At 43.4% G+C, this 26,557-nt stretch overlaps 1 protein-coding gene across 16 annotated transcripts in view; it reads left to right on the forward strand.

Moving 5' to 3' along the window:
• ANKS1B (ankyrin repeat and sterile alpha motif domain containing 1B) overlaps positions 1-26,557 on the forward strand; it is a 1,175,033-nt gene that overhangs the window by 1,144,913 nt on the left and 3,563 nt on the right. For all 16 annotated transcript variants that reach the window (XM_027542059.1, XM_027542058.1, XM_027542067.1 and 13 more), the window contains one exon: positions 24,830-24,997. In XM_027542059.1, coding sequence (XP_027397860.1) covers positions 24,830-24,997 — 168 coding nt within the window. The remainder of the gene's footprint in view (positions 1-24,829; positions 24,998-26,557) is intronic.

The following is a 26,557-nucleotide window of genomic DNA, read 5'->3' on the forward strand; positions in this document are numbered from 1 at the left end:
TGGATGTGAGAGTTGGACTGTGAAGAAGGCTGAGTGCCGAAGAATGGATGCTTTTGAACTGTGGTGTTGGAGAAGACTCCTGAGAGTCCCTTGGACTGCAAGGAGATCCAACCAGTCCATTCTGAAGGAGATCAGCCCTGGGATTTCTTTGGAAGGCATGATGCTAAAGCTAAATTCCAGTACTTTGGCCACCTCATGGAAAGAGTTGACTCATTGGAAAAGACTCTGATGCTGGGAGGGATTGGGGGCAGGAGGAGAAGGGGATGGCAGAGGATGAGATGGCTGGATGGCATCACTGACTGGATGGACGTGAGTCTGGGTGAACTCCAGGAGTTGGTGATGGACAGGGAGGCCTGGTGTGCTGCGATTCATGGGGTCGCAGAGTTGGACACGACTGAGCGACAGAACTGAACTGAATGTATCTCAGTGCTACTCTCAAATTGTCCCACCCTCTCCTGCCCCTGCTGTATCCATAAATCTGCTCTCTACGTCTGAGTCTCTATTCCTGCCCTGCAGATAGGATCATCAGTACCATTTTTATAAATTCCATATATCTGTGTTAATATATGATACTTTAATATATGCTTGACATATGTTTTCACTTTCATGCATTGGAGAAGGAAATGGCAACGCACTCCAGTGTTCTTGCCTGGAGAATCCCAGGGACGGGGGAGCCTGGTGGGCTGCCGTCCATGGGGTCGCACAGAGTTGAACACGACTGAAGTGACTTAGCAGCAGCAGTTGATATATGTTTAATATATGTTCAACATAAATATATATGTTAATACACATTTAACACAAATATATGTTAATATATGTTTAACATATATGTTAATATATGTTTTTCTCTTTCTGACTTACTTCAGTCTGTATAACAGACTCTAGGTTCATCCACCTCAGTGGAACGGACTAAAATCTATCTCTTTTTATGGCTGAGTAATATTCTATTGTATGTATATTTGGCCACCTCATGCGAAGAATTGACTCATTGGAAAAGACTCTGATGCTGGGAGGGATTGGGGGCAGGAGGAGAAGGGGATGGCAGAGAATGAGATGACTGGATGGCATCACTGACTCGTTGGGTGTGAGTCTGAGTGAACTCCGGGAGTTTGTGATGGACAGGGAGGCCTGGCGTGCTGTGATTCATGGGGTTGCAGAGTCGGACACAACTGAGCGACTGAACTGAACTGAACCACAACTTCCATTCATCTGTCAAGGGTCTAGGTCACTCTCCTGTCCTGGGTATTGTAAATAGTGCTGCAATGAACATTGGGGTGCATGTGTCTTTTTCAATTATGGCTTTTTCAGGATATATGCCCAGTAGTGGGATTGCTGGGTCATATGGTAGTTTTATTCCTTTTTAAAATAAATCTACATATTGTTCTCCATAGTGGCTGTATCAGTTTACATTCCCACCAGCAGTGCAAGAGGGTTCCCTTTCCTCCATATCCTCTCCAGAATTTATTGTTTGTAGTTTTGATGATGACCATTCTGGCCGGTGTGAGGTGATAGCTCATGGTAGTTTTGATTTCTTATTGTTGTTCAGTCACTAAGTCATGTTTGACTCTGCAACCCCATGGACTACAGCACACCAGGCTTCCCTGTCCTTCACCATCTCCCGGAACTTGCTCAAACTCATGTCCATTGAGTCGGCAATGCCATCCAACCATCTCATCCTCTGTCACCCCCTTCTCCAACTGCCTTCAATCTTTCCCAGCATCAGGGTATTTTCCAATGAGTCAGCTCTTTGCATCAGGTGGCCAAAGTATTGGAGCTTCAGCATCAGTCCTTCCAGTGAATATTCAGGGTTGATTTCCTTTAGGATTGACTATTTTTATCTCCTTGCTGTCCAAAAGGACTCTCAAGAGTCTTCTGTAACACCACAGTTGAAAAGCATCAATTCTTTGATTTGCATTTCTCTAATAAGTGATGTTGAGCATTTTTTCATGTGTTTATTAGCCATCTGTATGTCTTTGGAGAAATGTCTGTTTGGGTCTTCTGCCTATTTTTTGATCGAGTTGTTTGTTTTTCTGATATTGAGCTGCATGAGCTGCTTATATATTTTAGAGATTAATCCTTTGTCAGATGCTTCATTTGCAATTATTTTCTCCCAGTCTGAGGGTTGTCCTTTTAACTTGTTTGTGGTTTCCTTTGCTGTACGGAAGTTTTTAAGTTTAATTAGGTCCCATTTATTTTTTATTTTTTTCCATTACTCTAGGAGATGGGTCATAGAGGATCTCGCTGTGATTTATATCAAAGAGTGTTCTGCCTATTTTTTCCTCTAAGAGTTTTATAGTTTCTGGTCTTACATTTAGGTCATTAATCCATTTTGAGTTTTTGTGTATGGTGTTAGTGTTCTAATTTCATTATTTTACACATAGCTGTCCAGCTTTCCCAGCACTGCTTATTGAAGAGATTATCTTTTCTCCATTGTATATTCTTGCCTCCTTTGTCAAAGATAAGGTGCCCATGGGTGTGTGGGTTATCCCTAGGCTTTCTATCTTGTTCCATTGGTCTATATTTTTGTTTTTGTGCCAACACGATGTGATCTTGATGACTGTAACTCTGTAGGATAGTCTCAAGTCAGGAAGGTTGATTCCTCCAGCTCCATTCTTCTTTCTCAAGATTGCTTTTGCTATCTGGGGTCTTTTGTGTTTCCATACAAATTGTGAAATTTTTTGTTCTAGTTCTGTGAAAAATGCCATTAGGTAATCTGATAGGGACTGCATTGAATCTATAGATTGCTTTGGGCAGTATGATCACTTTCACAATATTGACAGAATCAGCCTGGTTTTGAATCCCAGGTCTGCACTTCTTAGTTTCATCATTTGAGCAAGAATGCCTCTAATCCTGTTTCCTCATCTGTAAAATAGAGATAACAGCAGCACCCTCCTCCTGGGGTTATTGTGAGGATTCAGTGAGATGACACACGTCCATGTCTGTTCATGGACACATGCCCGTGGCGTTCAGTCCGTCTTGGCCGCTGAGGAGGGAGACCCGCAGCTACAGTTACGGTGGTGCTTGTGTTCTTTCTCACCAGACCCTGTGTGAGGATTTGGTTTATAACATATATTTGCTGCAGCAGTGTTCCACACCTGAGGGAAAAATCCAAGCCTGTATAAAACACATTTCTGTCCTGGCAGCTCAAGCGCAAGTTGGAAAAGAATTTCCAGACAGAGCATTTCAGAAGGGAGTGAGTTTATTAAGAGCAGGGAGTGGAGGTAATGAAGGCGCTGCGAACGCAGTGGGCTGACCTCCTGACACCCCAGAGAGAGCCCACAGGATGCTATTAGAATAGCGGGCTGGCTCAAGGGAGAGCAGAGGCTTTTTGTGGGTTAATGGTCAATCTTTATAGCCTCAAGACAAAGGAAATTCCTGCTGGAAGGGTGGTATTAGGTGATTTGTTTGAGTGCTGTAGGGTAAGTACAGGGGTGGGCATTTTTGCCTCATTTGGGGTCAGGAAGCTAGCTGGTGATGATCAGGGTGGATGGGAGCTTTCAGCAATGGTTACAAAGGGGCTCAGTCAGCTTCAGAGGTGGCCTGGGTTCTGGACTCTGTGTCTCTAGCCTTGGTGCAAAGCCTCGCACTTGAGGCCTTGGAATAGGACTCCACAATTTCTACATTTATAGAGTGCCTACCCTGAATTGGACACAACTGAGCAACTGAACTAACTACCCTGAGTTAGTTACATGGCCCTGCTCCCTAAGATCTCAGAGTTTCAAAAGGGTTCAGTCCTCAGTCGTGTCTGACTCTTTGTGACCCCATGGACTGCAGCACGCCAGGCTTCCCTGTCCATCACCAACCCCCAGAGCTTGCTTAAACTCATGTCCATCAAGTCAGTGATGCCATCTAACCATCTTATCCTGTCGTCCCCTTCTCCTGCCTTTAGTCTTTCCCAGCATCAAGGTCTTTTCCAGTGAGTCAGTTCTTCGCATCAGGTGGCCAAAGGATTGGAGCTCCAGCATCAGTCCTTTCAATGAATATTCGGGACTGATTTCCTTTAGGATGGACTGGTTGGATTTCCTTGCAGTCCAAGGGACTCTCAAGAGTCTCCTCCAGCACCACAGTTCAAAAACATCAATTCTTCAATGCTCAGCTTTCTTTATGGTTCAGCTCTCACATCCATACATGACTACTGGAAAAACCATAGCTTTGACTGGATGGACCTTTGTCCATAAAGTAATGTCTTTGCTTTTTAATATGCTGTCTAGGTTTGTTACAGCTTTTCTTCCAAGGAACAACCATCTTTTAATTTCAAGGCTACAGTCACCATCTGCAGTGATTTTGCAGCCCAAGAAAATAAAGTCTCACTCTTTCCATTGTTTCCTCATCTATTTGCCAAGAAGTGATGGCACCGGATGCCATGAGTTTCATTTTTTGAATGTTGAGTTTTTTTTAATTTATTTAATTGGAGACTGATTACTTTACAATATTGTGGTGGTTTTTGCCATACATCGACATGAATCAGCCATGGGTGTACATGTGTTTTCTGAGTGTTGAGTTTTAAGCCAAGTTTTTCACTCTCCTCTTTCAGTTTCATCAAGAGGCTCTTTAGTTCCTCTTCACTTTCTGCCATAAGGGTGGTGTTATCCGCATATCTGAGGTTATTGGTATTTCTCCCTGCAATCTTGATTCCAGCTTGTGCTTCATTCTATCTGGCATTTCGTATATAAGTTAAATAAGCAGGGTGAAAACATACAGCCTTGATGTACTCCTTTCCCAATTTGGAACCAGTCCATTGTTCCATGTCCAGTTCTAACTGTTGCTTCTTCACCTGCAAACAGATTTCTAGAAAGGGACATCAGTTCAGTTCAGTTCAGTCACTCAGTCATGTCCGACTCTTTGCGACCCCATGAATCGCAGCACGCCAGGCCTCCCTGTCCATCACCAACTCCCGGAGTTCACCCAGACTCACGTCCATCCAGTCAGTGATGCCATCCAGCCATCTCATCCTCTGCCATCCCCTTCTCCTCCTGCCCCCAATCCCTCCCAGCATCAGAGTCTTTTCCAATGAGTCAACTCTTCGCATGAGGTGGCCAAAGTACTGGAGTTTCAGCTTTAGCATCATTCCTTCCAAAGAACACCCAGGGCTGATCTCCTTCAGAATGGACTGGATCTCCTTGCAGTCCAAGGGACTCTCAAGAGTCTTCTCCAACACCACAGTTCAAAAGCATCAATTCTTCAGCGCTCAGCTTTCTTCACAGTCCAACTCTCACATCCATACATGACCACAGGAAAAACCATAGCCTTGACTAGATGGACCTTTGTTGGCAAAGTAATGTCTCTGCTTTTGAATATGCTATCTAGGTTGGTCATAACTTTCCTTCCAAGGAGTAAACATCTTTTAATTTCATGGCTGCAGTCACCATCTGCAGCGATTTTGGAGCCCAGAAAAATAAAATCTGACACTGTTTCCACTGTTTCCCCATCTATTTCCCATGAAGTGGTGGGACCAGATGCCATGATCTTCATTTTCTGAATGTTGAGCTTTAAGCCAACTTTTTCACTCTCCTCTTTCACTTTCATCAAGAGGCTTTTGAGTTCCTCTTCACTTTCTGCCATAAGGGTGGTGTCATCTGCATATCTGAGGTTATTGATATTTCTCCTGGCAATCTTGATTCCAGCTTGTGCTTCTTCCAGCCCAGCATTTCTCATGATGTACTCTGCATATAAGTTAAATAAGCAGGGTGACAATATACAGCCTTGATGTACTCCTTTTCCTATTTGGAAAGGGATGTAGTAGATTGTTGTTTAGTTACCAAGTCATGTCTGACTCTTTGAGAGCCCATTGACTACAGCACACCAGACTTCCCTACCTCTCACCAGCTCCGAGAGTTTGCCCAAGTTTATGTCCATTGAATCAGTGATGCAATCCAACCATCTCATCTTCTTTCACCCTCTTCTTCTGCCTTCAATCTTCCCAGGACAGGGGTCTTTTCCAGTGAGTCAGCTGTTCTCATCAGGTGGCCAGAGTATTAGAGCTTCAGCATCGGTCCTTCCAATGAATATTCAGGACTGATTTCCTTTAGGATTGACTAACATTTGATCTCCTTGCTGTCCAAGGGACTCTCAGGAGTCCTCTCCAGCACCACAGTTCACAAGCATCAATTCTTCAACACTCTGCATTCCTTGTGGTCCAGCTCTCACATCCATACATGACTACTGGAAAGAATACAGCCTTTGACTAAATGGCCCTTTGTTGGCAAAATGATGTCTTTGCTTTTTAACACACTATCTAGATTTGTCATAGCTTTCCTGCTAAGAAGCAACCATCAACCATCTTCTAATTTCATGGCTGCAGTCACTGTCCACAGTGATTTTAGAGCCCAAGAGGAAATCTGTCACTGCTTCCATCTTTCCCCTTCCATTTACCATGAAGTGATGGGACCGGAAGCCATATCTTATTTTATTTAATATTGAGTTTTAGATGTAACAGACAGTTGCAGTCAAATCCTGTACCTGTGGCTGTGCCAGCCCCAAGCAGGGCGGGAGCACCCAGAGCAGGGGATTGAGTTTGAATGTTGAGTTTGCGTGAAAACACATGGTTCTCTTGGAGGCGCGACAATTCATTAATGCACTTTGGAAAGATGAGGTCAGGCATTAGACAGGCATCTGCCATAAGCAAAGAAAAACTCATTTTTATCAACTGACTTGTCCCTTTGAGAACAATTTTCAGAAGGGTTAAAATTTGGTAAGTGAAAAGGGTCTTAAATCTGGTGCCCCTTTTCAGAGGCATCACGAGTTGGTGAAGGGTTTACAGTAGCTTCCACTTGGAGCTTTTATTTTTGAAAAGTGGGGAGGAGTTGAAATCTAGCAAACTTCCCTCCTGCACACCCTTTCCCCAAATCTCTGCTGAGTGACACGACAGAGATGGGTCATGCTCCCCTCCTGCCCAGGCAGGCCAGCCCCCCTGGTGAAGGTGTGAGAGGCCTGCCATCCAGCCTCTGTGGGCTGTGGTTCCATGTGAATAGGTGATCACAGGGCGTGCATGCTGCAGAGAACCTGGAACTTTATGAGAAACCAAGTCCTGACTTACTGAGCTGGGGCCCAACCTCCTTTCTGTCTTTCACTGAGCTGCTGACCCTCATGGACTCAGGGCAAGGCATGACTTTAAACCTTAGTAGATGCAGTGGAATGCTCTGCTACCTTTAAAAATCTGGTTCTTGAAGACCATTTAATGGCATGCAAAAACCATTCATGATTTAATGTTGCATGAAAAAGCAACTCGTGAAACTGCACATAAAGTATCATTCTAATTTTGTTTTTATAAATATTCATATGGCTTATAAAAGTAATCATGGATATATACAAATGTAAAATAAACCAAAATGTAGCAGTGGCTGTATCGCAGCAGTAAAATGTTTAAATTTCTTTATGTATTTTCAAAAATTTCTGCATAGACCCCTGTTCCATGTAGACAGAAATATTAATTTCATGACTTTTAGTTAGCTGGAATTAGCCCTAAAGAGGCTCTCTGTTTTATCCAGTTGCCATGTCAGCCCTGGACTAGATAGGCATTTTAGCAGGATGCCTAATACTTAATTTCTAAATGCTGAAGACCTGTGATTAAGCAGTGTTTGTTTCTATAAATGTGCGTGTGCTAAGTTGCTTCAGTGGTGTCTGATTCTTTGCAACTCTATGGACTGTAGCCCACCAGGCTCCTCTGTCCATGGGATTCCCCAGGCAAGAATACTGGAGTGGGTTGCCATGCCCTCCTCCAGAGGATTTTCCTGACCCAGGGATTGAACTCACATCTCTTAGGTCTCCTGCATTGGCAGGCAGGTTCTTTACCACTAGCGCCACCTGGGAAGTCCATTCTGCAAATATAAACTATCAAGATGAAATTTTCTGACTTTACTTGAGAGACTAACTAGGTAGAGCTAAGGAGATGTCAATGAATTCTGTGAACATGCCCAGAATATTTTCAGTTATTTTTGCCTCAAGACGTGGGTGAAGCAAGTTGTAGATGAAGCCTACCCTGGGTCTTAAAAAAACAAATCACAGAAGATACAGCTGAAGGAGAAATGTGGCTTCTTTCTGGAGACCTTGAACAGACAAATATTGTAAAACACTTTCCTTTGTCTTTTGGCCCAAAGGGCATCACCTGTATTGGTTCAGCATTTGTTCACCCAGGTCTGCCTGTGGGAAAGAAGACAGAATTGGCTCTGGCCATCCCGTTACCCTTATCTTACCCTTGGGGGCAAGTCCCCTTATCGTAGGGACCTTCCAGGAAGCTTGAGCACCTGCTATGTTCTGAGCCCTAGAGAGGCAGTCAAATGAGAGCAGAGCCCTCAAGGAACTCAGCTGGCCGGGGAGTTGGACCTATAAAAAGAAAATCCTAATAAATGCCACACGGTCAGTGGCGCTGTGCCCAGGGCACTTTGAAGGCACCTGGCTCAGGCCTGAGGGCTGGGGAGGGTGATTCAGGGCAGGCTCCCGGAAGATATAATGGTCCAGGTGATTCCGCAGGATGAGCAGTAAACTCCCCAGGCAAAGGGAGAGGTAGCGAAAGGGCACATTGCCAGAATAAAAGCCATCTGATAACACACAAAAACCCTAGCCATTTAGGATGTTTTGGGGTGATTGTTGCCGTGGTGAAAGCCGGGCCCCCGGGCATTGCACCTCTGTGCACTGGCTGGTGGATTGATGAGACCTGCAGTCCAGCCTTTGGTAAAATGCTGTTGTTTAAACGTGGGATCAACTGTACATACATTTCTAAACTCAGTCCGTCATTGGTTGGGTAAGACAGCAGCTTCTAATCAGAGAATCCTGGAGCTCCCAGGTGGAGAAGGAGCTAAATGTCACCAGGACCAGACCCCCTTCCTAGTGCCATCTCCTCAGCGGCAGTGATGGTGCAGAGGCAGGCAGCCCAGGGCACACGCAGCCCAGACAGGAGATCCAGGCAGAGGCTCCTCTTTACGCCCCGAGTTTCTTGGCCCCACCTGGGGTTTCCTTGCACAGATGGAGCCCTCTTTTCCTCACATGTCATTTGCACCCTCTTCAAGTGGGGATGGCCTCTGCTGACCTCAGGAATTGCCTCTGCTGGCTCCTGGGAGCCAAATACTCGGCCCTGTAGATTTCTGAGACTCTGGACTACAATTATTAGTTCCTTCCATTTTAGTCACTAAAATGCAGTGGGACTTTTTAATGCTGATGGGAAGGTGCCCATGGACAGATTAGAATGGTCCACTTGTACACAGCAGCCTCCCAGCCTGAGCCAGCAGAGCCCTCTCCCTTTATGATGTCCCCTCTCCCCTCAGCACACTTCCTTTTCTGTCACTTTCACCAGATGATGTGGGAACTCATGTCTGATGTACCTGGTTATTCACTTTTCAGTAAAGAGTTAAACAAAATAAGCTCTCAAGTAAATGTTTAAGTGAATAAACATCCACCATTTATACTATGTCTCCTTTCATAAAGGACTTAAGGCAGTGTACATGGATGTATGCTGTACAGGTATCTTATCTGAAAATAGATAATACATGGATCAGAAGTAGAGAAAATACCCACTAAAAGGAAGATCAAGACCCAGGGGAAAGTTTAAACATCAGCATAACAGACTGCAGAATTCTACATAGTCTTTAGAAATGAGCCAAAGATTTGGCTCCGAGCTTCCTGGAAGTCAAGGTAAATAGGAAAACACAATCGTCATGTGCTTGATATTTCTTTGTTGATTATACCTCATCTTCTCAGAAGACAAGACTTCAATGAAACTGATGTCTGAAAGAACTTTTTTTTAATCGAAGCATTGTTGATTTACGATGTTTCAGGTGTACAGCAAAGTGATTCAGTTATACAGATTGAACGTGCGTCTCCTGCATGAGCGGGTGGATTGTTTACCGCTAGTGCCACCTGGGTAGCCCATATATGTGTGTGTATACACACACACACACACATATATATATCCTTTTTCAGTTTCTTTTCCATTATAAATTCAATATAGTTCCCTGTGCTATATGGTATAAGTCCTTGTTATTTATTTTACATATAGTAGTGTGTATCTGTTAATCCCAAATTACTAATTTATCCCCTCCAGTCCCCCTTTGGCAACCATATGTTTGTTTTCTATGTCTGTGAGTCCATTTCTGTTTTGTAAACAAGTTCTTTGGATCATTTTGTTAGAGTTCACATATAAGTGATATCATATGATAGTTGTCTTTGTCTGACTTCACTTAGTATGATCATCTCCAAGTCCATCCATCTTGCTGAAAATGGCATTATTCATTCAAAAATGAATTATTTCATTCATTATTTTATGGCTAATAGTCCTGTGAGGGTGTGTGTGTACGAGTGCCACATCTTTATTCATTCATCAATGAACATTAGGTTGCTTCCATGTCTTGGCTACTGTAGTAGCACTGCTTTGAACATTGGGGTGCATGTATCTGCAAATTAGAGTTCCTGTCTTTTCTGGATACATGGCCAAGAATGGGATTGCTGGATCATATGGTACCTCTATTTTTAGTTTTTTTTTTTTTTTAAGGAAACTCCATATTGTTCTTCACAGCAGCAGCACCAATTTACATTCTCACTAACAGTGTGGAAGGGTTCCTTTTTCTACACATCCTCTCTGGCATTTATTTGTGGACTTTTTGATGACAGCCATTCTGACCAGTGTGCGGTGGTACATCATTGTAGTTTAGATTTGCATTTCTGTTAGCGATGCTGAGCATCTTTTAATGTGCCTGTTGACCATGTGTATATCATCTTTGGAGAAATGTCTATTTAAGTCTTCTGCCCATTTTTTGATTGGGTTCTTTGTGTGTATTTTGGAAATTAATGCCTTGTTGGTTGCATCATTTGCAAATATTTTCTCCCATTCTGTAGGTTGTCTTTTAGTCTTGTTTATGGTTTCATTTGCTATGCAAAGGCTTTTAAGTTTAATTAGGTTCAGTTTATTTTTTCTTTTGTTTCCATTACTCTAGAAGATGAATCCAAAAAATATATGTTGCTGTAATTCATGTCAAAAAGTATTTTGCCTATATTTTCCTCTAGGAGTTTTATAGTATCTAGGAGTTTAGAGTATACTAGTCTTACATTTAGGTCTGTAATCCATTTTGAGTTCATTTTTGTATATGGTGTTAGAGAATGTTTTAATTTCTTTTTTTTTTTATATGTAGCTGCCCAGTTTTCCCAGCACCACTTATTAAAAAGACTGTCCTTTCTCCATTTTATATTCTCTTTTGTTGTAGATTAATTGACCATAAGTGTGTGGATTTATTTCTGGACTCTATTCTGATGCGTTAATCTCTCTGTTTTTATACCAATACCACACTGTTTTGATTAGTGTAATTTTGTCATATAGTCTGAAGTCAGGGAGTCTGATTCCTCTAGCACGGTTGTTCTTTCTCACAATTGTTTCGGCTGTTTGGGGTGTTTTGTGTTTCCATACAAATTTAAATTTTCCCAGTTCTGTGAAAAATGCCATTGGTAATTTGGTAGGTATTGCATAGAATCTGTAGATTGCTTTGGGGGAGGTATGGTCACTTTAACAATATTGATTCTTCCAATCCAAGATCATGGTGTATCTTTCCATCTCTGTCATCTTTCATGTCTTTCATCAGCATCCCGTAGTTTTCAGAGTACAGGTGTTTTGCCTCCTTAGGTTTATTCTTAGGTATTTTATTCTTTTTGATGTGATGGTGAAAGAACTTTTCTTCCTAGGTCTCCAAGAGAGGATATCATGTAATGGTGTCTTCACGAACATTCATATGCCAAATCTCCAAAACATAAGATGGTTCCTCAGAGGGTCCCTCAGTGCAAGTGGAGGCAGAACACCAGCAGATTCATGAAAGCAACAAGGCAGGGCAGCCTAGTGGCACAGAAGTCTTATCTAAAGTCAGATCTGGGTTTGAATCCTGGCTATTTCCCTTACTAGCTGTGTGAACTTGGCCAAGTTAATCTCACTAACCCTGAATTTCTCACACACAAAATGGAGATAAGTCCTCCTCTACACGGTGGTTGTGAGGGTTAGATAATCCACATCAGGCGTTTAGCTCATCTCTGGGATGTACTTGGCAAAGTCATGCGATAGTTGTTACTACTGCTTTATCATCTGTATGAGAGGAAGTAGAATGTAGTTCAAGTTCACAGGTGGTCTGATTTGGTGCAGGGATCAAAACTAGCACAGCTACAAAAGTGGATTGACTATGTGTCCGTAAGTTAATGTCCACATAGAACATTTTCCAGCTAGGTTTAATAGAAATTGAACAGAAGAGTTGACTTTTTGCTCTGGACTTGGAGTCAAGGTATTGGGGTTTCAGGTTAAAGGAAGAACTGAATATTCTAAAATTCAGCTGAGCAGATGCTAGAATTGACATCCAATGGAAAACTAAAGAGCTTAAATGAGACTTTTGACCAAATGGATGGCCAGTGCCACTGGTTCATGGGGGTGAGTCATGGAAACACCAAAAAACAGGGTCTGGATTTTGCCTGGAGAAGTTCCCAGCCCTCTCTGCCAAAGAACAAAGAGGCAGGTGATAGATATGAGCTAGATTTTCTCTTATTTTTAATTCTCAAATGCAAAAGCTTATTATTTTATGATTGTAAAATAATTCATTTTCATTTGAATGAAGTTCAAAACATACAAAGAAGTATAAAAAAACTGTCCTCAACACTCAATGATCTCAACAATCAATGATAACCATTTAATAACATTTTAATATATATCCATTTTCTATGCACATAGATACCATCTATGTTTGTATGTATACATAATTTTTTACTGAGTCTTTTAATCAGTCTTTTAAATGCCTCCATTTTCATCTTAAATGGCTGCCTAGTAGCCCCTGTGTAGATCTATGTAGTATATTTAATCAATTCCCTATTAAGCACATTTTTAACACTGTGATGAATATTCTTGTGAATATGCCATTGAACCCTTGAGCCCAAAAGATATTCAAACCCGGAGTTTCCAACACAGAAAAATCCTAGTGATGTGCCAATTAATAGAAAGTATTTACCTGGGTGGCCAGAATTTTTCCTAGGGGACAGACTACCTGTAGTCTACACAGCAGTTATTCTAACACCAAAGTGATGAGAGTGCCAGATGAGATGCAGGAGGTCGATGAGGGACACCTCTTTGTCTGTATCCTGAGCCCCCTCTCCCTGACATCATTCAGGGAGCAATTCCTGGACACCTGTTAGAGGCCAGGCACCAAGGACTCAGCCCTTGACATAAGGAAGTAGCTTGGTAATATCCATGGTGATTGACATTCAACTGCCAGTCCTGACTGCCTTAAGAAGCTCACAGTAAATACAGGCTGGCCTGCAGACCTCTCTAGTTTCCATAGAATAACAAAGTTTGCATCCTTAGATTATACTTAAAATCTGTCCTTAAAATATGGTGGCCCTCTAATGTAATCCACAGATCAAAATCCTAGGGGGTGGAGAAGGGGAAGGCCTTTGGAGATTGTAATGTGCCCCCTGGGACAGGTGTCCCCATTGAATTGAGATTCCCTGCCTTCACCCCGAAGACACTCCGTTGGAGAGGAAGAGTTGCCTTTCATCCCTTACATCATCCCTCACCATGCAAGGGGCAGGGCCACCAGCTGAGAATCCCTGTGTTAACAGTTCACGTGAAATTGTAGAGAACACCCTCTGCCTAGAGAACACCTCCTGCCTGACGGGAGACACCCTCCAAACATGAGACCTTCACCCAGCCAAGATGCATCTATCACCCAGGAGCTTCTGGATTTAATGTTAAGATTTTTTCTTTTTTAGCAGTTTGAAGAGGTCTTCTACTTTTTAATTGAAGTACAGTTAATTTATAATGTTGTGTTAGTTTCTGGTGTACAACAAAGCGATTCAGTTATACATATATTTTTCATTATAGTTTATTATATTGAATATAGTTCCCTGTGCTATACAGCAGGTCCTTGTTGCTTATCTATTTTATATGTAGTAGTGTGACTGTGTTCATCCCAAATTCCTAATTTATTCCTCCCCCACTTTTCCCTCTTGGTGACCATAAGTTTGTCTTCTAGGTCTCTGAGTCTATCTCTGTTTGTAGATAAGTTCATTTGTATCATACTTTAGTCTCCACATATAAGTGATATCATATGGTATTTGTCTTTCTCTGACTTATTTCTCATAGTAATCTCTATCACATTGCTGCAAGTGGAATTATTTCATTCTTTTTATGGTTTTGTAGTATTCCATTGTGTGTATGTGTGTATAATATACACACACACACTACATCTTAGAACCCAGGTCACCTGCGTTGCAGGCGATTCTTTACTGTCTGAGCCACCAGAGAAGCCATCTATATCTATATATATATAGAGAGAGAGGCATACCACATCTTTATCCATTCCTCTGTTGATATACACTTAGGTTGTTTCCATGTCTTGGCTGTTGTAAATAGTGCCACTATGAACATTGGGGTGCATGTTATCTTTTCAAATTACAGTTTTCTCCAGATATATGCCCAGCAGTGAGATTGTCGGATCATATAGTAACCCTGTTTTTAGTTTTTTAAGGAACCACCATAGTACCCACCAATTTACATTCCCACCAACAGTATAGAAGGTTCCCTTCCCCCACACCCCCTGCTGCATTTATTCCTTGTAGACTTTGAATGATGGCCATTCTGACCCTACCTCATTGTACGTAGTTTTAGTTTGTATTTCTCTAATAATTAGCAATGGTGAGCATCTTTTCATATGCCTAATGGCCATCTGTATGTATTCTTTAATGTCTATTTAGGTATGCAGAAGTCTTCTATTTAGAAAGGAAGTGAAAGTGTTAGTTGCTCGGTTATGTCCGATTCTTTGCAACCCCATGGACTGTAGCCTACCAGGCTCCTCTGTCCGTGGAATTCTCCAGGCAAGAATATTGGAGTGGGTTGCAATTTCCCTCTCCATGGGATCTTCCCGAACCCAGGTGTCCCACATTGCAGGCAGATTCTTTACCATCTGAGCCAGTCTTAAGTATAATTCTAAGGTACAGTGGTCAAGAGCACAGCCTATAGGGACCACTGGATTTAAAGCCCAGCTCAGCCAGGTGCTGTCTTCGTGAACAAGTTATTTAACCTTCCTGAGCTTAATTCTCTGACATGCAAAACAGAGATGATAATGGCCCCACAGCTGTTTAATGTAACTTCCACAGGGTGGCTGTTAGGATTAAATGAGACAGTCCATGTGCAGCATGGCACACAATGAATAATAAACGTTAATTGTCATTAGGGTAAATGTTATTATGAATGATTCTCAAGGTAATCCAGTAAGGTGCATACATCATGTGTTACTATCCCCATTTTGAGAGAAGAAAACCAGCTCAGAGCATACTCTTCCCAGTAGTCACCCCCCTCCCCCCCGACGCCAGCCCTGAAGACACATGCAGTGATACAGGCTTCCTTCTTTCTCTGCGGTCTGTGTAAGGTAGACAGTACTCAAAGTCAATTGCTGTAATAAGTGTGATCTCAAAAAGAGAGTCACGCTGGAAAGGCCAAGGCAGGTATTTTCCAGTAAGCTAGGAGCTAGGGTCAGAGACAACCCAGTTATAGCATTTGAGGGATGGGAGGTAGTGAACATAAAACTAAATGAGTTTGGATTTATGCCCAAGCGAAGTAGCAACCAGAGATGAAAGTGTGGTTGTCAGCTGGGGTTTGGGCCAGCATGTGGAGGGACACCCAGGTGCTTACTGTGACCCAATGGATCACAAGCATCAGCTAGCCTTCCCAAGGTCAGGGCTGGGGGTAGAGGCTCCGACCTCCTGGGACTGGGTACTGTTATTTTTTAAATTTTACTGAAGTATAATTGATTTACAATGTTGCATTAATTTCTGCTATACAACAAAGTGATTCAGTTTATATTCTTTTTCATATTCTTTTGCATTATGGTTTATCACAAGATACTGAATATAGCTTCCTGTGCTATACAGTGCGTGCTTAGTCGCTCAGTCCTGTCTGACTCTTTGCAACCCCATGGGCTGCAGCCCGCCAGGCTCCTCTGTCCATGGGGATTCTCCAAGCAAGGATACTAGAGTGGGTTGCCATGCCCTCCTCCAGGGGTTCTTCCCAGCCCAGGGATCAAACCCAGGCCTCCTACATTGCAGGCGGATTCTTAACCAGCTGAGCTACCAGGGAAGTCCGTGCTATACAGTAGGGCCTTGTTTATCCATTCTTTCTATAACAGTGTGCATCTGATAACCCCAAACTCCCCATCCTTCCCTCCCCTGTCCTCTTCCTCCTTGGCAACTACAAGTCTGTTTTCTCTGTGAGTCTATTTCTGTTTCATAGATATGTCCATTTGTGTCATATTTTAGATTCCACATTTAAATATTTTTCTTTCTGGATTCCTTCACTTAGTATGATAATCTCCAGGTCCATTCATATTGCTGCAAATGGCATTATTTCATTCTTTTTATGGCTGAGTAGTATTCCATTGTATATATGTATAGTATCTTCTTTATATATTCATCTGTCAGTGGACATTTAGGTTATTTTCATGTCTTGGCTATTATGAACACAGGGGTGCATGTGTCTTTCTGAATTATGTATTTGTCTGGATATATGCACAAGAGTGGTATTGCTGGGTCATACAGTTCTATTTGTAGCTTTCTCAGTAACTTCCATACTGTTTTCCATAGTGGCTATTCCAATTCACATTCCCACCAACAGCCATAGGAGGGTTCTCTTTTCTCCACACCTTCTCTAGCATTTATTTGTAGACTTTTTAATGACAGCCATTCTGATTTGTGTGAGGTGGTACCTAACTGTAGTTTTGATTTGCATTTCTTTAATAATTAGCAATGTTAAGCTTCTTCCATGTGCCTATTGGCCATCTGTACGTTGTCTTTGAGGAAATGTCTTTTTAGGTGTTCTGCCTACTTTTTGATTGGGCTTTTTTTTTTTTTTTTTTTTCATTATTGAGTTGTATAAGATGTTTTTATATTCTGGAAGTCAAGTTGTATGGGTTGCATCATTTTGCAAATATTTTCTCCTGGTCTGTATGTTGTCTTTTCCTTTCGTTTATGGTTTCCTTTGCTCTGAAAAGCTTAGAAGTTTGATTAGGTCCTATTTGTTTATCTTTGCTTTTATTTCCATTGTCTTGAGAGACTGACCCAAGAAAACATTGATACAATTTATGTCAGAGAATGTTTCGCCTGTGTTCTCTTCTAGGAGTTTTATGGTGTCATGACCTATATTTTACTTCTTTAAGCCATTTTGAGTTTATTTTTGTGTATGATGTGAGAGTGTGTTCTAACTTCAGTGATTTGCATGCTGCTGTCCAACTTTCCCAACACTGCTTGCTGAAGATATTGTCTTCTCCCCATTGTATATTCTTGATTCTTTTGCTGTAGATTAACTGACTATAAGTATATGGGCTTATTTCTGGACTCTACTCTGTCCATTGATCCATATGTCTGTTTTTGTGCCAATACCACACTTTTGATTACTATAGCTTTGTAGTATTGCTTGAAGACTGGGAGAATTAGGTTTCCTGCTTTGGCAATCTTGAGTCTTTTATGGTTCCATATAAATTTGAGGATTATTCTAGTTTTGTGAAAAATGTCACAGGTAATTTGATAAGGATCACTTTAAATCTGTATATTGCTTTGGACAGTATGGCCATTTTAACAATATTAAATCTTCCAGCCCAAGAGCATGGGATATCTTTCCATGTCTTTGAATAGTCTTTGATTTCCTTTATTAACATTTTGTAGTTCTCAGCATATAAGTCTTTCACCTTCTTGGTGAGGTTTATTACTAAATACTTTTCGATGTAATGTTGAGATAGTTTATATTCCCTTTCTGATACTTCATTGTTAATGTAAAGAAATGCAATCCATTTCTGTATGTTACTCTTAACATCCTGCTACCTTGCTGAATTTATCAGTTCTAATAGTTTTGAGTGGAATCTTGGGTTTTCCGTGTATAGTATGCATATATAATATGTATCTGCATATAAAGACAGTTTTGCCTTTTCCCTACCAATTTGGATACCTTTTATTTCTTTTCCAATTGCTCTGGCTAGGACTTACTAACTTGAATAGAAGAGGTGAGAGTGGGTATTCTTGAGATACCCAAGAATACCTGTTCCAGATCATAGCAGGAAGGCTTTCAGCTTTTCACTATTATTATATGGATCATGGGTTTGTCATAGTTTTTATTATGTTGAGGTATATTCCCTCTATACCCACTTCCATAAGAGTTTTTATCATAAATGGATGTTGATGAATTTTATCAAATGCTCTTTCTGTATCTTTTGAGATGACCATATGGTTTTTATCTTTTGTTGATGTGGTGTATCACATTGATTAATTTGTGTATGTTGAACTTTCCAAGTGACCAACCATGCAGTGAATCCAACCTGGTCATGGTACATGAACTTTGTTTTGTTGGATTTGGCTTGCTAATTATGACTGTACTGTTCATCCCCACGTGCAGGTTGATGGTTCCTCTTCCTGCCACCTGAATGAGGTCTAGCCAGCCTTCCTTAGCATTGCATGGTATTCCAGTTATCTATTGCTGTTTATTTAGCAAACCACACCCAAAACTTAGTGCTATAAAACAACATCCATTTTATCAGCGATCGCCACTGAGGGACTTCGAAGGAGCGGGGAGGAGTAGGAAAGGAAGCGAGAGAAAAGGCGAGCGAGCGCTAAAGGGGAAGTGCAGTTTGAGAAACGGGCTAGCGCTCTCCTCCCCGGCCGCTCAGACTCCAGCGGCCGCTTCTACAAATTGGTCCGGGAGACCCTCATCGGACCCCATGGCCGACTGCTGCACGCCGATAAAGAAGCTTTGCTGGTGCGTTCTTCTGTTCTTCCTGGTGGCGGGGATCACCGGGGGGAGGGGGGGGGGGGAGGCGATCGGAATCTACAAGTGGCACTACTCCGGGCTCAACAGGTGGCACGGGGCAGGCAGCACCGCTGATTTTCAGAAAATCATCCAGGAGCGATGCGACACCTACACCCAGACGATCCGGCCGGGTTCCAGAAGCAGAAACTGCCAAGCGATCAGGCAGGCATTCATGAGTGCCTTCATTTCCAAGGATCCCTGCAAAGCGACAAAGGAAGACTACAACTCCCTGATCAACCTGGCACCTCCCACTGTGCCTTGTGGCCAGCAAGTCTTCTGGAGCAAAACGAAGGAGCTGGCTCATGAATACGTGAAAAGGCAGCGCCTGATGACTCTGGAGGACACGCTGCTGGGTTACCTTGCGGATGGCCTCAGCTGGTGTGGAGAGCCAGGCTCTTCTGATTTGAACATTTGGTCTTGTCCAGACTGGAGGAAAGACTGCAGAACCAACTATCTTTCTGTATTCTGGGAAGTGCTGTCTGAAAGGTTTGCAGAAAGTGCCTGTAGTACAGTCCGGGTGGTGCTCAATGGATCGTTGGAGAATGCCTTTGATAGCATGAGCATATTTGGACGAGTGGAAGCCCCTAACTTGAGGCCACAGGTTGAACTAGAGGCTTGGCTGGTACATGACACTGGAAAACCTCCCAGTGACTCATGCTCTGGCTCCTCTATAAGGAAACTGAAGTCCATCTTAGATGGAAGAAATGTCAAATTTAGATGCATGGATAATCTCAGCCGTGACCAGTTTCTTCAAAGATCCTGAGGATTCATCTTGCAGATGGGTCAGTCAGCATGGCTGAGCCCTGGCAGTGCAGATCAACACACACGATTCAGGAGACATGCTGGTGGAAAGTTGGGACTTTGGGGGAAACTTTCGTCATAAAATTAACACCAGAGATGGAAACCTTTTCCTCCGGGATCTTAAAATAACTTATGCTATTGACATAGTTTTTATCTTGATCTAATAGTCAAGAAAAATTCAGTTCAGTTCAGTCGCTCAGTCATGTCTGACTCTTTGCGACCCCATGAATCACAGCACACCAATTACTGTATAAAGTTAGAGTAGAAATTTTATATAGTTTTTTATTTTATTTTTCATACGATTCTTTTATATTGCTAATATGTTGGTAACATCCTCTGTGTTGAAGAATGACCTCTCCAAACCTGTTGGCTGGTCAAGAAAAATAAATGCCCAGACTTTTCAGCAAAGGTCACATATCAAAATGAATGACGTTATGCCAAGATATATTTTTGTATCTTTCCTACAGATAAACTCCAGATGCCGTGGTTATGGGTCATGTTACATTCTGTAGAGTGTAAGTTACTCCTGTGCTTGGTGTTTTATCTCTAATCCTTCCAACAGCCCTGTGAGGTTGATATTACTATCCTCCATTTGTTAAATGAGAAGAATAAGTTCAGAAAGTTTATATAATTTCCTAAAAGTCATACATTTAGGTCAAGGTAGAGAATGAATTTGAACTCAACTTTATTTCAAAAATTCATGTGCTTGCCCTTTCTAGGCAGATAATACTAGATTGATAGTCCTTATGTTCTCTTCTAATGAATGTACGTGGGATTAAATTGAATACAATAGAATCTGAAACGTGATTTTTCTGGATGGCTTCGAAACAGGTACAGTTTTTCATCCTCTCCCTTGCTTCTCCTCATCTCCGTGTCTTATGCAGGAGTCAGTTAAAATGTATTTATTTGTTCTTGATGCTGACAGTTTATTTCTCACTGGAATTTTACTTGATTAGTCTTGCTTGGGAATGATCATTTTTACTACTCTTAAAGAACCAACATTTAACTCTGTTGATTTTCTCATTCTACTTATTTAGGTTTTACTTTTCTCTGTATTATTAGAGATAAAGAGATTCTAATTTCTTTGCGTTTCCTTATGCAGCTTCTTAAGATGGAAGTTGAGATCACTGAGTTTGCAGTACTCAAACTCTGCATTTTAGTACGATCATTTTTCTTCTGAGTGCTGCTTTAGCTGTCGCTCTTAAAATTTTTGATATGTCTCTTTTCCTCATAATTTAAAAATATTTTCTGATTGAATTGTTATTTCAAAACATGTTACTTAAGTTAAACATCTGGATATTTTCTAGTTCTTTGTTGTTCTTGTCAAAACATAAGATGCATTGAGTGGAGAATGAATAAACTCACTTGGAAACCCTAAAAAAAAAAAAAAAAAACATCCATTTTATCATGTTTACAATTCTGAGAGTCAGGTATCTGGGCAAAGCAGAACACTTCTGCTCCATGATATCTGGGGCCTCCAATGGGGCCATCTGTCTGGGATCCTGGGTGTGGCATCTCTTGGCTCTTGAATGTCTGGTGTCACTCCTTCACTTCATTTATCTGGAGGCTGGCCTGGGATGGCCGCAACTGCTGTTTCTCTACAGGCAGCCTCTTCCCCTGGCCAGCTTGGGCATACAGTGTGTTAATCTCAAGATGAGATGTTTTTCTATGTGGCTGGTTTTCCTCAGAGTGAGTGTTCCATGAGGTCCAGGTAGAAGCTGAAAGATCCTCACAATCTAATCTCATAAGTCCCAGCATGTCACTTCTGCACATTCTGCTAGTTACGGAAGTCAGGATATCTAATCCAGATTCAAGGAGGTGAAAGAACAGACTAGGCCTCTCAATGGGAACACCGTGGCATGAGGGAAGCAGAAGAGTGATGCCTGCCACCTTGGAGACAAGCTACCACACATGGGGAGGGTGGGAACATACCTTTTTTGAAGCATAGTTGACTCACAATATTCCAGGTGTTTATATAAAATACAGTGGATTGGCAGAATTGATACAAAGTTAAGAGATTCAGTTTGAGTCAGAGTTACCAGCCTAGGCATCTGCTTTTATATATATTATTTTTTCAGATTCTTTTCCATTATAGGTTGTTATAAGATACTGAATATAGTTCCTTGTGCTATACAGTAGGCCTTTGTTTTTCTATTTTATATACAGTAGTGTGTATATGTTAATCCCAAACTCCCAAGTTGTCCCCCGACCTTCCCCTTTGGTAACCATAAGCTTTCTGTGTCTGGGAGTCTGTTTTGTAAATAAGTTGATTTGTATCATTTTTTAAGATTCCACATATGTGATATCATGATATTTATCTCTTACTACACATAGTATGCTAATCTCTAGGTCTATGCATGTTAAAATGGAATTATTTCATTTTTTATGATTAATATTCCCTTATATACCACATCTTTATCCATTCATCTGTTGATGGACTTGAGGTTGCTTCCACGCCTTGGCTATTGTAAACAGTGCTGCTGTGAACACTGGGGTGCATAAATCTTTTCAAATTAGTTTGAAAGAACATAGACTTTTAGGTCACAAATATTGGTTCATACCACTGCTTTGTAACTTTCTAGCTTGTGATGTCAGATTAACCTTTCTGAGCCTCAGTTTCCTCATCTACAAAATGAGGATAATGATATTCCACTGCAGCTGATCGTGGTAAACTTTATTGGTTGGTTCAGTGCCTAATATCTACAAAGTCCTCACTTAACAGTAGCTATGGTACCTATAGTAATAACTAGTAGTGTTATTACTCCAGCTTGGCCTTCAGATATTCATTCATTCAGCAAACAAGATCCCCTGCATGCCTGCAGTGTGCCAGGCACTGGCCTCCCAAGCTGTGAAGATGATGATATGCTGTAAGCAGAGACTAATTGGGGTTTCGGGTTTTTTAAGCAGCGTCCCTGGATCCACATGCCAGGCAGCATCTCTGGGGTCAGCAGGCCTGGCTCCGAGGAGGAAGGAAGGGCATGTCACCTAAGCCGCTCTGGTCCGACCGTGGTATCACTTTTGGTCCTGAGTCTCCTGCTCTGGCAGTAACTCTCCTCCCATCTTAAGTAGTGGGGATGGTATTAAGAGGAGGCAGGAGACATGCACCATTCAGGTGCATGTCCGCAGGCCCCATCTGCTGAGTCCTTCTAGGGCCCCAGGACTCTCTGCATGCAAAGCCCCATAAGCTGCTCCTTGCAGGCTGTCGCTGGCATCCAGGATCGAAGCCTCAAACACCGAGATGACAGAAAGCGTAGGTGAGGTAACAATGTCCAGCTCTTGACAGATCATAAAAGAACAACTCTCAAAATGAGCATTCTAAATAAGATGAAAAGCCAAGACGTCATGGAGAATGCAAGCCAAATGAGGAGAGGCCACCTGGCAGGGAACCTCATGGGCTAGTCGGGTCTCTGTGTCTTATCTCAGTGGTTTCCTACCACTGGGAACGTCTTTAAAATGAAAGGGTAGAGCTTCTAACCAGAACCTTTCAAAAACTTTTAGCCTTCTGATAATAGTCTTGTGAAAATCTCACCTGCTCAAATGGCCTTCATTTGAAGACACTGGAGCTGTAAGTAAATCTCACTTTCAGGAACTTGTTTTTAGGTTAACGGTAAAGGAATTCACACTCATTAAGTACCTTTGTCCCAGCATCAAAAAGCTGCATGTTACAGAATTGCTGAGTCTGCCATCTTTCCCTCAGTCCAGCTGCCCGCCTAGAGCACCAGTGCTTGCTCCTGATGGATGGACAGCCATCATCCACCTCCACAGCAGCCGGAACGAGACAAGAGCCCAGACTTCGTGGGGCAGCCTAAGCCCGGCGCCCCTTTCCAGGGCACCACCCTGGTGGCGATGTGAGGGTCAGCCCTCCTCTGCTAGCATTTGTTGGTACATTGCTAATTTCCTGGTCTGACTCATCCAAGGAGGCAAATACTGGCCCATGTTCATTGAAGGAAGAGCTTGGCTGGCTGTGTGAGGCTCAGTGTCTCCAGTAAGCACACATTTGTCTTGTGGGGTGTCGCTTCTTCACCTGTGTCTCTAAAGAGAAGACATGTCCTCTGTGAGACTAGTTCTCACGCTCAGAAGCATTTAGATCTGCCAGCAGGCCAGCATGGATCTAAACTCTGGTCAGGGTGGAAACCCACGGGTTCTTCCACAGGGCCTCTGATGGCCATCCTGCGTCTCCCTCCTCCTTCATCAAGATGGAACAGTCCCCACCAGACCCCTCAGTCGTGGGAATTGAGCTGTTCTGTGTCCTGGATTGAGGAGGCAGGGTCACAGGATGCAAAATCAGCAAAGTTTTTCTGGTTTTGAGAAACCACACACAGACATCTAGGGATGTTCATCAGCGTGGAAACTTGAGACAGACCTTGCCGGCACTCAGCTGGGGCAGTGGTTTTAAGAAAACTCACTGTAACCCATAGACATCTGGTTCATTGATGTGCTGTTGACCTCAGGGTCAACGTCTTGTTTTCTCAGTGAGAGAAGATGGGGTGGGACAGTGCTCGAAAGAGAAGGCAGAAATGAAGTAAGAACCTGAGGAGAGAAGTAAGACATCATCCTGAGGGGAATGACTGAAGGTCTGAAGAAAAGAATTTCTCCCAGGCACTGCGTGGCATGGCATTCGGGCAGAATCTCCTTTCTCACACTGATTTAGTGATAAAATATGGAGTGGACCCACAGGGAGAGCAGATGCCTCAAGAAATAGATGGATAATTGGCTCTGTTTGCATGCTTGCTGCTGTGACTGCGAGACACCACACCAGCATGACTAATGCCTCTCCCCTCTGCCTAAATTAGACTGTGATTGTGTTTCAGAGATGTTCACTGAATCACAGATGTTGGAGGTAAAAAGACCCAAACTTCTCAGGAGCACCTCGTGGGGAGTGTGTGGGCTCACCCTCACAGGCTGAGGGACTGGTATAACCCCTTGCCTTCTAAGGCCTGGGAGCAAAACAGTCACCCAGGGCGGGCTCCTTAGGGTAGCTGTAGGCGTGTGTATTGCAGCAGTGACTGATGCCTCCTTAGACCCTAACTTGGACCCAGAGTGTGCAGTCTGTCAGATTTCCCCTGACTCGCTGCCACGTCAGGTGGAGCAGCTCAAGGTCCTCGCCGGTTCACCCCCTCAATGTCCTCGCCGGTTCACCCCCTCAATGTCCTCTCTTTGCGTGCTCAGTGACTCTGTTCTGACCTGCAGGATGCTGTTGTAAACGCTTTCTCATTTCTCTTGCAGAATTTAGCCTATGAGATCATCCTAACGCTTGGACAGGCATTTGAAGTCGCCTATCAGCTTGCACTGCAAGCCAGGAAAGGGGGGCATTCCTCCACGCTTCCAGAAAGCTTTGAAAACAAGCCCTCCAAGCCCATCCCCAAGCCCCGCGTCAGCATTCGCAAGTCGGTGGTAAGTAGACAAGACACAGGTGTTCTGAGAACTGAAGGGAAGGATCTATGGTGGTGTGGGTGCTGGTAAGAATCCAGGGCCTGCCCTTCCTGTCCTCCCCTCAGCCTTGTCCTGGCTTGTAACTGTCATCCTCTCAGCCCAGTTCCTGCAGTCTTGGGGACCGTCTACTGAACCTGGAGGCTCCTGAGAAAATCCCACTTACCCTGTGCCCTGAAGCAGCCTGGGAGGGGGCTGGGTGCTGCTGTCCCGGGTCAATCTCTCCTCTAGATCCAAGCTACCTGGGGACCAAGTTCCCTGAGGCCTCAGCTGCCATCCCTCCAGGGGGCAGGCCTCTTCCAGGCCACTGGGCAGCAGAGAGGTTGGTAGAGGCTCACAGCGAGGGTGTCCCTGGTACCCAGCAAGTAGAAGCTGGGGGCTCAAGCTGTGCACGGAGTCAGGGTGGGAGAGGCCTGGGCACCAGGCCCTGTGTTCTCCCCGCAGCAGCTGAGGCTTCCTGCAGAGCAGGATTGTTCAGAAGCTACTGCCCCTCCTCCTCGCATCTGCCTTCCTCCAGGAATTTCCTCCCCTTCCCTCCCACACGCTCTTCACACATCCTGTCCTAACAGACTTTCCTGACTTCAAAGCGGCCTCCTCTGGTAGTAGCAGTACCCAGAAGCTGGAACGTTCCCAGCCAGCCTCACTTCTGGTTTCTGCTCCGTATGGCATCCTTGGAACTCTTGGACTCCGGGCAGCAGTGCCATCACAGAGGCATCACTCTCACACCCATATATCCTTCCATCTGTGACTCTCCTCCTCCCCACCGACCCCAGGTCATGGGGAATTTGTAGGGTTTTTAATGTTTGCAGAAGCACCATGCTTGGAGATCATGTGGCTTCTTGTTCATGACCTCTCTTTGGCCTCTGCTCCTTGACAGCTCACATCTCAGATCTTTTCTTCCACCTCACCATTCACACCCATGCTTGTCCCTCACTGCTGACCATTGCCAGGAACTGCACGTCCTCCCACCTCAGCACCTCCCAGCCCCACTGGCTCCCAACCCTGATGCACTCCCAGAGCTCCAGACCTACAGGTTCAATTTCTCCTTTGATACTTAGCAGACAGCTGAAACTTACTATGCCTAGAACAGAATTCTTGATCTCTCTGCAAAGCTGTTTCTCTCTCCCTACCTCTGCCAGCTTAGTAAACAGGCTAACCAGTCACCAAGTTGCTCAAGCCATCAATCTAGAAAGCAGACTTGATTCCTGTTTTCCTCTCAGCCCTGTGTCCAGCCCACAAGCAGATTCCATCCATTCAGCCCCTAAAACATCTCTCAGCTCCATCCACGCCTCTCCATTTCTTCTGTCACTCTTCCCATCCTAGCCATCACCACCACATCTCCAAAACTACTCCAGTACATCTCCTGAAACTCCCTTCCTCCACAGGGCAGCCACATCATGGTACCACAGCCTTGACTTCCCACCACACTCCTCCCAGGCACTCAGCCTCCCTATTCCTGGAATAGACAAAGCTTCCACCTACCTGTGTTCCCTCCACCTGGCTTTGTCTCCCCCTCATTTCTGC

This window comes from Bos indicus x Bos taurus, chromosome 5, assembly GCF_003369695.1.
Source record: "Bos indicus x Bos taurus breed Angus x Brahman F1 hybrid chromosome 5, Bos_hybrid_MaternalHap_v2.0, whole genome shotgun sequence".
NCBI lineage: Eukaryota > Metazoa > Chordata > Mammalia > Artiodactyla > Bovidae > Bos > Bos indicus x Bos taurus.